We start from the raw sequence: 11,923 nt of genomic DNA on the forward strand, positions 1-11,923 counted from the left end.
CTGGATGGTTGATGAACCTTGAACACATCCTATGGAAACAAATTCCCTGGATTGTGTCCACCGCCTTGCTTCACAGATCCTGCTGACAGAGCAGTGTGTGTGTGTGTGTGTGGGGGGGGGGGGATCAGCTCTGTCCAGCTGCCTATTCCCCACCTGCTGGGCACAGAGCTGCAAGATCAGACTGATAATGAGCAGGGAGGCTATAAAAGAGCGGCCCGCGCTCTTGGTGATGTTGGATCCGTCTTCTGAAGCCGAGCACGTCTCATCTAGATTTTTCACCCAAAGTTTGTTGTTCCCAAACCAGAGACCTTCATGTGTAAGGGGCTCTCCCACCTGCCCTCATCATGCCTGGAGAAGTATGTGTGCGGCTGTTTTCAGAGCACCAGGGTTTCATTTGGGAGTTGTTGCACCTATGTGAGATCTTTTCTTTGTATTTCAGGGCAAACAAGATGCGGGTAAAGTTAAGCCATTTGGCTGAAACGCCCCAGAAGTACAAGTAAGTTTCACCAACTCACTGACTCTCACGTCTGACAGTGGTGTGTGTGTGTGTGTGTGTGTGTAACGGTGTGTTATTCTCAGGGTTCAGGATGGTAAAGGGGTTCAGGACCTGGAAACTCTGCTAACTAGCAAAAGTAAGACTTTCTCTGTCAAACCATTTATGCATATTTTGAAACAAAAAGACACTTTGGTGACAGGAATAATGTTTGAATTTCGCTTTGGTTTGAATTTGTTGGCCTTAAACTGTTTGACTGGCCACGAAAGACAAGTGGAAATGTTCTATAACAGTTGCTTAGATCAAATAGTGCAACATTAAACATGTTATTGAACTAAAAACCCAACTTAAAAATATGAATAAATTCATCCATAGCAAATTATTTAGCAACACCCAATGAAATGAAACTTAACATTAATGATGAGTTCGGTTGCGAATCGATCATAAACCCATTAAAACAAAAACAGCTTGTTCTCTCAGGTGGTCTGCAGGCCTTCCAGGAGTTCCTGCGCTCCGAATACAGTGAGGAGAACCTGAAGTTCTGGCTGGCCTGTGAGGCCTACAGGGGTGCTCCTTCCAAGACCAAAGCCAACAGCATCTGCAGCCAGTTTATCACCGCTGACGCCCCACAGGAGGTTGGTGCAGTGGCAGAAAAAGATAAAAAGGCTCGACAGCCGTAATGTGGTGACCCCTTCGTTGTCAGGTAAACCTGGATGCTGAAACCCGGGAGGCTCTGCTGAGCGTGATGGACTCAGTGTGTGCCGACACCTTCAGCACTGCGCAGCGGAGGATCTACGCTCTGATGGCCAAAGACTCCTTCCCCAGGTTCCTGCGTTCCACTCAATACTCACACGTCATTAAAGCCTTCTAGACATAAAGTTGATTATTGTGTGCTTTTTCTATGTTCACCAATAAACACGCTTGTATGTGCTTGTTTAGTGTGGCTGGGGGCATGTTGCTATTAATAATGCTATCAAACTTAAATAAACATCCGGTGAAAAAGTATATTTTGTTTCTGACATGTCTGTTGCAACAAAAGCAATATATGCATCGAAGATGTGCTTCGTATAAGCACCCCTGTCTCAGCTTTACTTAACCTAATAACCTAATTTCACATAAAACACACACCAGTCGTGCATCATGACCACTTGCCTAATATTGTGTTTATTCTATTGATAGAAAAACTGAGGCTTTCGGAAGGACTGAGTCACTCAAAATGATTCGGTGCTTCCAACTATTCGAGATGCGTGACTATGGCGACATCTGCTGGTCAATATTTGATATAGCATTTAAATTGGACGCGGGGACAGAATTTAATTAGTGGCTATTTAGTTTCATTCAATAATTAGTTTCTTGCAATAACGTAAGAAAACACTGCTTCACCCCTAAAGCGATCGTCTCAGAGGGACCTGGCAGGTATTAGCAGCAGCTTTAGGTGATGTAACCTCCACGTATCAGCACATCCTACAGATGCTCAGTTGGATTGATATCTGGGGAATTTGAAGTCAACATTCCAAACTTGTGCTCCTAAAACCACCCCTGGAGCATTTTTGCTTTGTGTCAGGTCTCCTTGTCCTGATGGCCGCCTTTACTCCCCACATGCATCAGTGAGCCCCTGTTTGTTGCCTACATTTTTATAGGTTATGCCTGATATAATAGAAGGTGTTCCCTAAACCTCAACCTAATGGAGGCTCACCTCTGTGTTTTATATCAAATACTTTGTAAAACCATTGATTGATTAATCTGGAAGAGGAAATCAGATGCTAAAAAAGATGCGTGGAACTGATTAGATCATTTTCACTTTAATTTAAAATTAAATATTCTTTGAGCAGTACATAAAAATGCATTGCGTAACGACTTAAGCTTGTAAGTTTAAAAAAAGGTAAATATCCACAGATGAGAATGAGTGGATATTTACTTAGTATCAAGATCTGTTGATACTATCTTCTTATTGTCTTCTTGCCACTTGTGATCATCAGCTCATGGAACCGATGAGAGGAGTCCTTCCCTGAATGACTGTGGACTTGTAAGATCTTATTTTGAGCTGGTTCCTGGTTTGCCTTTGCTTTCTGCCCCTTTTACCACGCTGAGGGGCTTGTGAAGGCTGGAACTCGCCTTCTGGGTCACCTCCTGCTCGATCTTGTTCCTGATGGCGACCTCTAGACTCTAAAGATCAGCAGGTTGTCATTAACTCATGCTCAGATGACTGTTAATTGATCTCAGTGAGCATATTCTCACCTTCTTCAGCTTCTGCTGTTCGACCACTTGAGTTTTCTTTGGTGCAATGATTCTTCCTGTACAAAAACAACGGTCAGATGTGGAAAATCTTGCAACCACCGCACAGCTGTTTTACTGCAAAGCACAATTACAGATGCACATATATACAATGTCTGACCAAATACTTGTTTAGTAAGACGGTGATCATTACGTCAAGAGTGGCTCAGGAACGCGCACAATCACGTGTTTGCGAAACTGGGCAAAAAGGAAATTAATCTGACAGCAGGCCGCATTTTTAAAAAACAAACACTACCTCCTTTCTTTGGTCCCTTTTGCTTGTTGTTGTGCTGTTTTTTTGATATTCCTGGGCGCTGAGCTTTAAATTTCTTCGCCCCTTGAGCCATTTTTGCTGAAGGAAAATAAACCAGCTTTTTCTTCTTTGGTTTAAAAGATCCCACTTAACTCTCTACCGCCGCCTAGCGGCAAATAGAAAGAGGACATGTGGACTTTAGGTGTTTTTTTTAAAGCTGTTTCAACGTTTCAATTTAAACGTAATTTCATAATTGCCTCCCCTTAATACAGTATATTTCACATTATCTAAAAATATGGATTTTTACAAATACAACAACAATTCCTTCGATGGCAATTCTCAAGATTCTTCAACTAATGAATTCTTGGTCAGCATTGAGCACTTTAGTTTATGACTTAATGTAAGTTTGTTGCAGCGAGTTGTTTGTGATTCTCTGAACAGAGTATATACGAAGACTTTGAATGATATACATCAAACATTTGTGAATGTCTTTGGGTTGGAGTTGTGCTGGGTGCCTGCATGCTCATCACTTATGTGCCCGACCTGACCAGGAATTTCATCATCTGTGAGTTTACTGTTGGAGATGAAAGGTCTCCGTCTCTGTCAGAGATCAGGACACCTCTCGTATTGTTTTGAGGTCAGACGGAATGTGCGTGCCAAGTCAAAAATTGCTGGGGTGAATCCTGTCGCTCGCCAGGCAAACATGACCTCCTGGAACACAATCACCTTTTCTCCAAGCTGTGAACCTCCCCCATTTTGAGGGGCTGTCAGAATGTTAAGTTGGGATCCCTGTACCCTGTTTAGTGCACTCAATGTGCATGGACAACAAACAAACACAAACACCCACTGAGTGTACTGTTTTTATTAATCAGTAAGAAAAATTTACATCACAAATTACTCAACCGACATTGATCCGGTACGCCAAGACGCCATTTAAAGCGCACGGGTTAGTGTCAGAAAGCAGGTGTTTCAGGCTATCAGTGAGTTCACTAAAAAGTCCACTCGACCCTGCCTTTGTGATGACCAGTGAACAAGTGTGTGGTGGTGTACACAGCTAGTGAAGGGCACAGTGCAAACACCGGGTCTGGTGTTGGAAACCGACGCCCCCGGGCGGCTGCGTGCGGGGACCACGCGCGTCCCGTCAGCTGCCACGGCAGCTCGCCATATGCTCTTCTTGTGAGGGTGCGTGTGTGACAGGTGTTCTGGGTGTGCGGCAGGTGGATCAGCACCATGTGCGTCTTCTCCGGCTTCGCTGGCAACTCAAGAAATGACACACACAGCGCAGCCTTCGTCGCCCCTCAACTTACTGACGTCTTCATCATCTGCTGCAGCATGACTGGGTATAGCTCCTCACATGAAACGCTTGAATAAAACCTCTCTGGAGGCTCCACACCAGCTGTCTTCGTGCCGCTCCAAATGTGCGTTAATGTGAAGCTACCGGAACGTTACTTTGGGAAGTGTGTTTATTATTTATATTCATTTATATTTAGAACAGTAGGCGGCAGGTACGATGGCCACAGAGTTGCTACATATGTCTGAAAAAACTGTCCAACCCCCCCCCCCCATTCCAATACAGCAATAAAACTGAAAATTCACCAACACAAGTGTGGTGTAAGCTCACGTGTGAGCCGACAGCGTGTGTGTGTCGTGGTTTGGAGGACAGAGAAAAGTGAAGAGACAACGAGGGTAAAATACAGCATAATAGAGACAAAGGTACAAATACTGCAGTTAGGGATGTTGGCAAGGTTTCGTAGCGTTTTAAACCGATCAATAAACAACGTAAATGAGATCCGTGTGTGAGGTCAATCAGAAAAGGGCTTGAGATGACGGACAAGCGTATCATGTAGCCAGATCCTCCTCACCAAGCTGACTGAGAGTGGGGAAGGGGGGGGACGCCACAGCAATAGTATGTAGGTTACTGAGAAACATGGGTGGGAATATAGATGTGAAAGACCTGTGGAGGATGTCAACACACTATTCATAACCAGCGTTATGATAAGAGGATCTGACACATTAAACCCAGGGTGAACGTGGGCCTGAGATGTGGCTTTTTCCAAGGTTGTGATTGGTAATCCATAGAGTTGCTGCACTAGTAAGGCAGTGAGCATTGTGGGTCCTGAATCCAGCCCCGTGACATTCGGTACAGCAAGTAGATGTGTCGCACACACAACGGTGTCGCTGGGACATTTGTTCATGCTGAGTACAGCAAACACTGGATGATTGTAACAGAGCTGCAGAAGCTCAGACACTTGCTTTTACATGATTCCTTTTTTTTAAAGAAAAAGCCAAATGGGACCATAACAGTCTGACTATACCTACCACATCCATGTTAAGACAAAACCGAGCACAGCGAATCGCAGGATCATGACTCAGCTGTTTTCAGTGCATCTGGATCAAAACATTGCGACACTCGATTAAATATGAATTGTCGACTAATCTGAGCTCGCCAACAGGCCGCGAAGACATTTTTAGTCCCGTCATTTGGATAAATATCCCCAAATGCCCGAGATGATCAAAGTACATTTCAATGTCGCCTTCATCGTGAAGAGCTGGTCTTTAATTTGATGGCTGGACAGAAACGTCAGGTCTTGACAACAACGGGAGGATGCCCGTGTTCGAACCTGATTAACGCGAGGGGAAAATGATCCAAACACACAGGGCACAAAATCACGAGGCAAGTGTCTGAGGTTTGACCTGAACGTGGTCTCGCATTAAAGTACATCCGAGTTGAATATTACATTCTGAACTGTGCACTGTGGCCACGTGTTGTTGTGTTTTTAGTAGAGTTAAAGGTTAAAGGAAAAGTTCACCCAACAAAAAGAGAGATAAAGCCATCCACAGGAGTCCTTTTAAAGCCACATTTTAACAGCAAGATTACTGAAAACGAAATAGTTTCCCGTTAGGGCTGATGTAATTCACCTCCGTGGCCACAAGAGGGAGCCACCACGAACTATAAAAAACGAAGTTAATAGTAATAATTCCAAATCTAAATTAACGACTCAGGTACACATGACCAAACCTAAATTTGGGGATGAACTGTTCCTTTAATTGTGATGCCTGTGTTACAGAAACCTAACAGCATGTAAGCACATTTCTTAAACTGTTCATTCTTTGAGTTTCCAGTGCAGCATGATGTATATCTTTATGGTGCAGACACAAATATAAATGATGAGTATAAGCAGTGGGACAGAGTGGTGCTGTCAACTGCTGACGCAAACAACGAGTGAGGTATAAATACAGCCGTGTACTGTCGTAGGCTTCAGCTGACTAACAAGGGCCGATTTAAGAAATTCCACTTGTTTAAAATTTCAACAAGGGGTTCATATTACGCCAGAAACACCACAACACTAAAAATGCCTTCATGAAAATCCATGGGATACAAATTTGGGATATTCTTCTACAAAAAGGTTTCTATGTAGATTGAAAGAAATAAAATGTTAATATAACATTTTTAAAGGTCAACTTTTAATTTTATACAACCGCATATTGGGTTAAAACAGTAGTACCTTTCACTAGCAGGGGTTAGTTGGCTACATATGTACACTACTAGCAAGGATATTTATATTTACAGATGGGAGCAGCAACCATTGAAATCTTGGCTGCCAAAATTTAAGTTTGAAATTAAAAAGAAAAGTCTTTTTGAAAGGTGGTTTTAGTTAGCGGTTAAACCAGCCTTAAAAACAATGCCAATAATGCTTCCAAATAGAATTTATGGGCTTGAGTCAAGCTGAGCACTATGCCTTATCAGAAGCCATTTAATGTGAGACAGAGGTGGCACAAGAGGGGAAGTCTGAAATGAATGAAAAATAACGAGACGGATGAAGAAAAAGAAAACGGAAACTGCGCACGAATCTGCTTGATTTACATCGACTGTGTGTTGTACAGCATACTTCCTTTCGTGTGCCCCGATCACTTGTAACAATGTGCATGTGTGATGACCAGAAACAGAAAAAAAAATGAAACCTTCACACCGATTGTGTTGAAACTCTTCACAGATGAGTCTTTCTCTGTGATTTAAGGTGCAGTGAAGCACACCGACCGGCAGGGGGCTCTAGAGTGCGGTGAGGCGGCCGGTGAGTGCTGCCTGCAGCTCAGACGGGAGGAAGACTCCCAGCTCTGTGATGATGCCTCCTGTGATCAGCTGGTGAGGGGTCACATCAAAGGCTGGGTTCCACACCTCAATACCTGCCGGGAACGACACCGGGGTGTAAAACGGCAGAATACAGGAAGCACCGTGACCACAGCAGAAACCCTCAAATAAGCCCAGAAAACCGACGCCAAAACCACTGATGTGATTTTAATTACAGACTGGAACTCCGCGGCAGAGAAATAAGAAGCAGACTTTTACCTAATCAGGTAATATTAGTATAATTTCTGCTCCTTGAGAGACCTCACGGTGCCGTACGAAGGACAGCCAATGACTTGATCATATAAGCGCGCAACCTCGGTCCCCGGGGGCCAGTGAACTCATTAAGTAAGAGCTCTTCAATTACTGTGATGTCACCTCGCTGCTTTGACAACATAATTAGGATGAAATGACTCATTTTATGGACTTTAAAGTACACAAGGTAAGATGAGGACTCCAAACTAGCTGTAAAAGCTACAGGAGGGACTCTCAGCTTTAAAAAAGTCCATTACAAAGAGATTTCCCATCGACTTTCACCAAATTATTCAACATTTATGGCAGCTTAATGTTCAAAACAGTTCCCTGGGAGTGGTAAGCCGACCCAGACTTGATCGTACGGCCTTATTTGACGGGATTTTGTTCTCAAATTAGGTGTCACACAAACATGTCTCATAGCTTTTAGACCAGAAACAGGTTTGCTCGTCTCCATCTGGCTTCCAATTATCACACAATTATCAACCCGACCAAAGTAAATAAGGTGAAAAGCTCGAGGCAAAATAAAAAACAAGATTGTGTCTATGCGGCTGCGTTCTTTTGCAGCCACCCAACGCGTCACACTCCTCACCTGGCGCGGCGATGGGAACTCCGTTTATACTGGTGAGTTCTTCGGGGGGGCGCACTTCGATGATGATGTCCTTGCCGCTCTCCAGGCTCAGGTCGCACGACGTGCTCGGCGCCGCCACGTAGAAGGGAACCCCGTGGTGCTTGGCTGCGATGGCCAGCTGGTACGTGCCCACTTTGTTGGCCGTGTCGCCATTGGCGACCACTCTGTCTGCACCTACCACCACAGCTGGGAGGCAAATGACCGCGGGGTGAGTGGACGCGCAGAAATAAGGGACAAAAAGCTAAAACATCGCGCGCACACACACACACACACACACACACACACACACACACACCTGAGATGTTCATTTCTCTCATGGTGAGTGCCGCCATGCTGTCGGTGATGAGCGTAGCGGGGATTCCCTCCGCTACCGCCTCGTACGCAGTCAGTCTGGATCCCTGGTTATACGGCCTGGTCTCCGTGCAGTACACACGCTTCAGCCTGGCCAGCGCGTGCAGGCTACGCACCACGCCTACACACACACACACACACACACACACACACACACACAGTTATTTTCATATTTAAGATGCTGTACTCATCCCTACTCTTCCTCCCTCATTCCCAACAGTCTCACCCAGAGCGGTCCCGTATCCGGCCGTGGCCAGCGAGCCCGTGTTGCAGTGCGTGAGGATGGTCACGGAGTCCCGGGGGACGCCAGACAGGATGTGCTGGGCGCCGTAGTTGCCGATCTTCTTGTTGTCGTTCACGTCGCGCTCCAGCATGTCTTCGATCCAAGCAATAACGCTGCAGGAGGGCGGAGAGGTGAGAAGTCGTAATTACAGTAATTACAGTGCGACTGTGTCAGCTTCTGACATGCAAAGCGCTGTGAGAATTCATTTCATATATAACTTTATCCTCGCCCCCCCCACCACAGCACCTGCCATAACTCTCCATCCGTGCACGCTCTAGCGTGGCTCATTATTGAACTGTGCTTAGCTGCAGCTGAATCCTCAGACTTGCTGATTAGAAGTATTTTACAGGTGGCTCAAAAGTGTGAAGAACCGCCGCTCTAGAGGAAAAAGGCACCGATTCCTTCGGCTCATTCGTGCGTTCACGCAGTTTTTCGACACACTGTGGCGACTTCTGTGTTTCCAGTCATCGTTGCGAGTTGGAGGCCGATGCCTTCTTTGTTTCCGATTAGAATCTGTTCCATGTATCAACACTTGTGAGACGGTCGTCAACATGCTGCTGGCAACAAGCTGGACCCAAACCCTCGAAAACGCGCTTGGATTTCACAGGAAATCGCCCCGACAGCCGGCGCCACAGTGTGGTCTGTCGGTTTAGGATCGCGAACAGCATAAACAGGGACACAACCCACCCCGCCGAAGCAGCCGAGGCCCGAGAAACACGAGCTGCGCCGGGATTCACCGCGCAATGGACTCGTAATGCTGTAACATTACAGAACACGATGACTGACAGGGCGGGAACATATGAAACCGGTTATAAGTTACGATTTCTTTATGTTTTGGTTGAAATTCAGCATTTTTCTGTTTTCCCTATCCCAGCCCTTGGCGTTATTCCTCCCTACAGGTCTGTCCTGAACAAAGCCACACCGGAATGTGAGCAGGGATGGAGGCCCGCTGCGGCTGGAAAAACATCAGCAGTTCTGACCTTTACTCAGACATTAGCAAACACACTGGTTAATACCTGATCGGCTCAGAAACCCGACATCTGTCCGTCCAAACCTACTTTAATTTAGCGCCCTTTCCCTCCATGTGGCAAGAATCAGGTTGGTTTTATTTATGTTTGTCTTTATTAGCCTGAGTGTTTCTCACCAACGTGTGCCAATCTAGGCCTCAAGGAAGCCGCTTCAGTAATGAATGTACACCTTCTGCTTTTAGCTCAACGGCATCTGCCATTTATCCGCGTTCAGAGCGTTACCACCTTCCTCAAGGTTGCACTTTGGTTGTAAATTACGTCTGCTGTACTGAAAAGCGCCGCTTATGTCAGAAAAACTACATAAACAGCGCGAAGAGGGCACGCGGGACACCGTGGAAAGCCTTAGCTGCCGAGTTGTGCTATCCTGTTGGTAAAAATAAGGGCTAAACTGTTGATTTCTCTGCTATAATCTGTGGGATGCAACAAAAAGAGTGTATGTAGCCTGCAGACTGCAGTATGGGGAGCTCCACCCATTCCATACCTTATGCATGATATGGAAGAGAGCCAAATGGGCTGGTTGGACAGAAATCAGCAGCTATTTTTGAAAAGAATTATGTGCTGTGTATTATTGGATATAGTAGCAGCTTAAAATCTTCCTGCAGGAATTTAAACATAAAAAGGAGGCAAAAATCTAAATGGACATTGCGACAGTGCGCCGAGGTGAGCGACTCCCCCCACCTTTCTCTGAGCTGCTCCGAGTTCTTCTCCATGCTCTCGTTCTCAGCAAACTCCATCAGCTCTCTGGCGGCTCGGCCCATGTTGACCGCGGTGGGTCGGGCCGAGGTCAGGTGATACAGGGACTCCCTGATGAAATTCACGGGGTCGTCGCCGCCGGCGCCTGCCCGCAACTCCACGGCCAGGCTGAGGCAGCCCACGATGGCGATGGCGGGGGCTCCCCGCACCTGCCGGGAAGAGAAGGGGAGAGTCAGCGTGGTGGGGCCCCTTTGTTTCTGGTGCCGACTTCATTCTTCCAGCATGCATGAGCATTATTAATCTCTCTGCGCCACAGTGATGCGAGAGTGCGATCATGACATCATGGGCACCGAATGATGTCATCCGTCGAGGACTCGTTGCCATTACGCTCCACGATCATGACATCAGCTTCTCTGCTCATTGTGCATTCCTTCACACTGACACCCAGATGATAAAACGTTAGTGAATAGAACAAAAGAGCACATTATCCATATTATCCTCTAAAAATAGTAGATGGGGGGGGGGGGGGGGGGGGGACCCTGAAGCATCTTGTAAGCATGTAAACCCCTGTCAGAGCTTCAGGTATGAAAGGAGAAATGAGCTGGGGGTGTCACTGAGTGCGGCTCAGGACTTAGAAAAAAGAAAAACCATGGCAAAGGTCATTAATAATTCATCAATAATCTCTCCCGAAGAAAAGTGGAGGAGGGGGCATGTTAAATGGGTGGGTGGGTGGCGGACTGTACCTAGTTTTGACGCGCCTGAACACGATAATGGGAAAACTAACATTTAAATGGGAGTCTCAACGAGGGGGGGGGGGGGGGGGGAGATCATCGAGGATTTGCGGGCAGAGGCAGGTGCGTTCAAAGCCAAATAAAAGGCCGACATCCGGAGCACGACGGCAGGCGTAAGGTAACATGTGCAAGCGCTGGAGCACAAAAGAAGCCCCACGGGGAGAAGAAAAACACGCGTTCCGCGGGGATGCGTGCACGGAGGGACCGGGAGACGTGGGGAGGGGGAGGAGATGGAGCTCCCTTACCTTCATGGACTTGATGGCCTCGTAGGCATCCTGCACGGAGCGGAGATCGTCGTAAACGGTCTGGTGAGGCAGCAGCAGCTGGTTGAGGATCTGCAGCGACCCGGCCCGGTAGCGAATCGCTTCCAACGTCATGACCGAACGACGAGCTGGGATTGTGGGAAGAATCAGAAGAGGCGGACCGGACACGCTCTCACCCTCGCACACTTTCCGACGCACGCTCGCCCGCTCGATCTTCCCCCCTCTCCGATGCGTGGAAGTGACCGCGGCCTGGCTGTCGGCGATCCCGGGGAGCGTCGGAGCAGGAAGCGCAGGGTGGGGAGGTGGAAGTGCAGGTGGAGGAGAGGAGAGGAGGTCTGCTGTGCTGTGGGGGGGGGGTGAAGATGAACCCGACGAGACGCGAGAAGCTGCAAAGCTTCAAACACACAGTGACAGAGAAGCAGGGAGGCAGACACGGAACCACGTGTTCACCCGAGCAGGAAGCCCTCGCCTCGGAGGCCACGCCC

At 47.1% G+C, this 11,923-nt stretch overlaps 3 protein-coding genes across 3 annotated transcripts; 1 reads left to right on the top strand and 2 right to left on the bottom strand.

The window, feature by feature from the left end:
• Positions 1 to 215: 215 nt before the first annotated feature.
• On the top strand, positions 216 to 1,498 carry si:ch211-196h16.12 (regulator of G-protein signaling 5). Its single transcript, XM_057034967.1, has 5 exons — positions 216 to 356; positions 440 to 496; positions 580 to 632; positions 974 to 1,128; positions 1,197 to 1,498. Exons 1-5 carry the CDS (start codon positions 313 to 315, stop codon positions 1,362 to 1,364), a joined length of 477 nt encoding a protein of 158 aa, XP_056890947.1. The 5' UTR covers positions 216 to 312; the 3' UTR covers positions 1,365 to 1,498.
• Positions 1,499 to 2,279: 781 nt separating this feature from the next.
• c6h19orf53 (chromosome 6 C19orf53 homolog) lies at positions 2,280 to 3,179 on the bottom strand. Its single transcript, XM_057035427.1, has 3 exons — positions 3,024 to 3,179; positions 2,732 to 2,787; positions 2,280 to 2,659 (listed from the first exon to the last, which is right to left on the bottom strand). Exons 1-3 carry the CDS (start codon positions 3,112 to 3,114, stop codon positions 2,528 to 2,530), a joined length of 279 nt encoding a protein of 92 aa, XP_056891407.1. The 5' UTR covers positions 3,115 to 3,179; the 3' UTR covers positions 2,280 to 2,527.
• A 688-nt stretch (positions 3,180 to 3,867) lies between these two features.
• On the bottom strand, positions 3,868 to 11,888 carry mri1 (methylthioribose-1-phosphate isomerase 1). Its single transcript, XM_057035271.1, has 6 exons — positions 11,421 to 11,888; positions 10,370 to 10,593; positions 8,607 to 8,776; positions 8,325 to 8,501; positions 7,991 to 8,215; positions 3,868 to 7,205 (listed from the first exon to the last, which is right to left on the bottom strand). The coding sequence occupies exons 1-6, from the start codon at positions 11,550 to 11,552 to the stop codon at positions 7,072 to 7,074; spliced, it is 1,062 nt and encodes a 353-aa protein (XP_056891251.1). The 5' UTR covers positions 11,553 to 11,888; the 3' UTR covers positions 3,868 to 7,071.
• Between the last annotated feature and the right edge of the window lie 35 nt (positions 11,889 to 11,923).

This window comes from Takifugu flavidus, chromosome 6 (assembly GCF_003711565.1).
Source record: "Takifugu flavidus isolate HTHZ2018 chromosome 6, ASM371156v2, whole genome shotgun sequence".
Taxonomy (NCBI): Eukaryota; Metazoa; Chordata; class Actinopteri; order Tetraodontiformes; family Tetraodontidae; genus Takifugu; species Takifugu flavidus.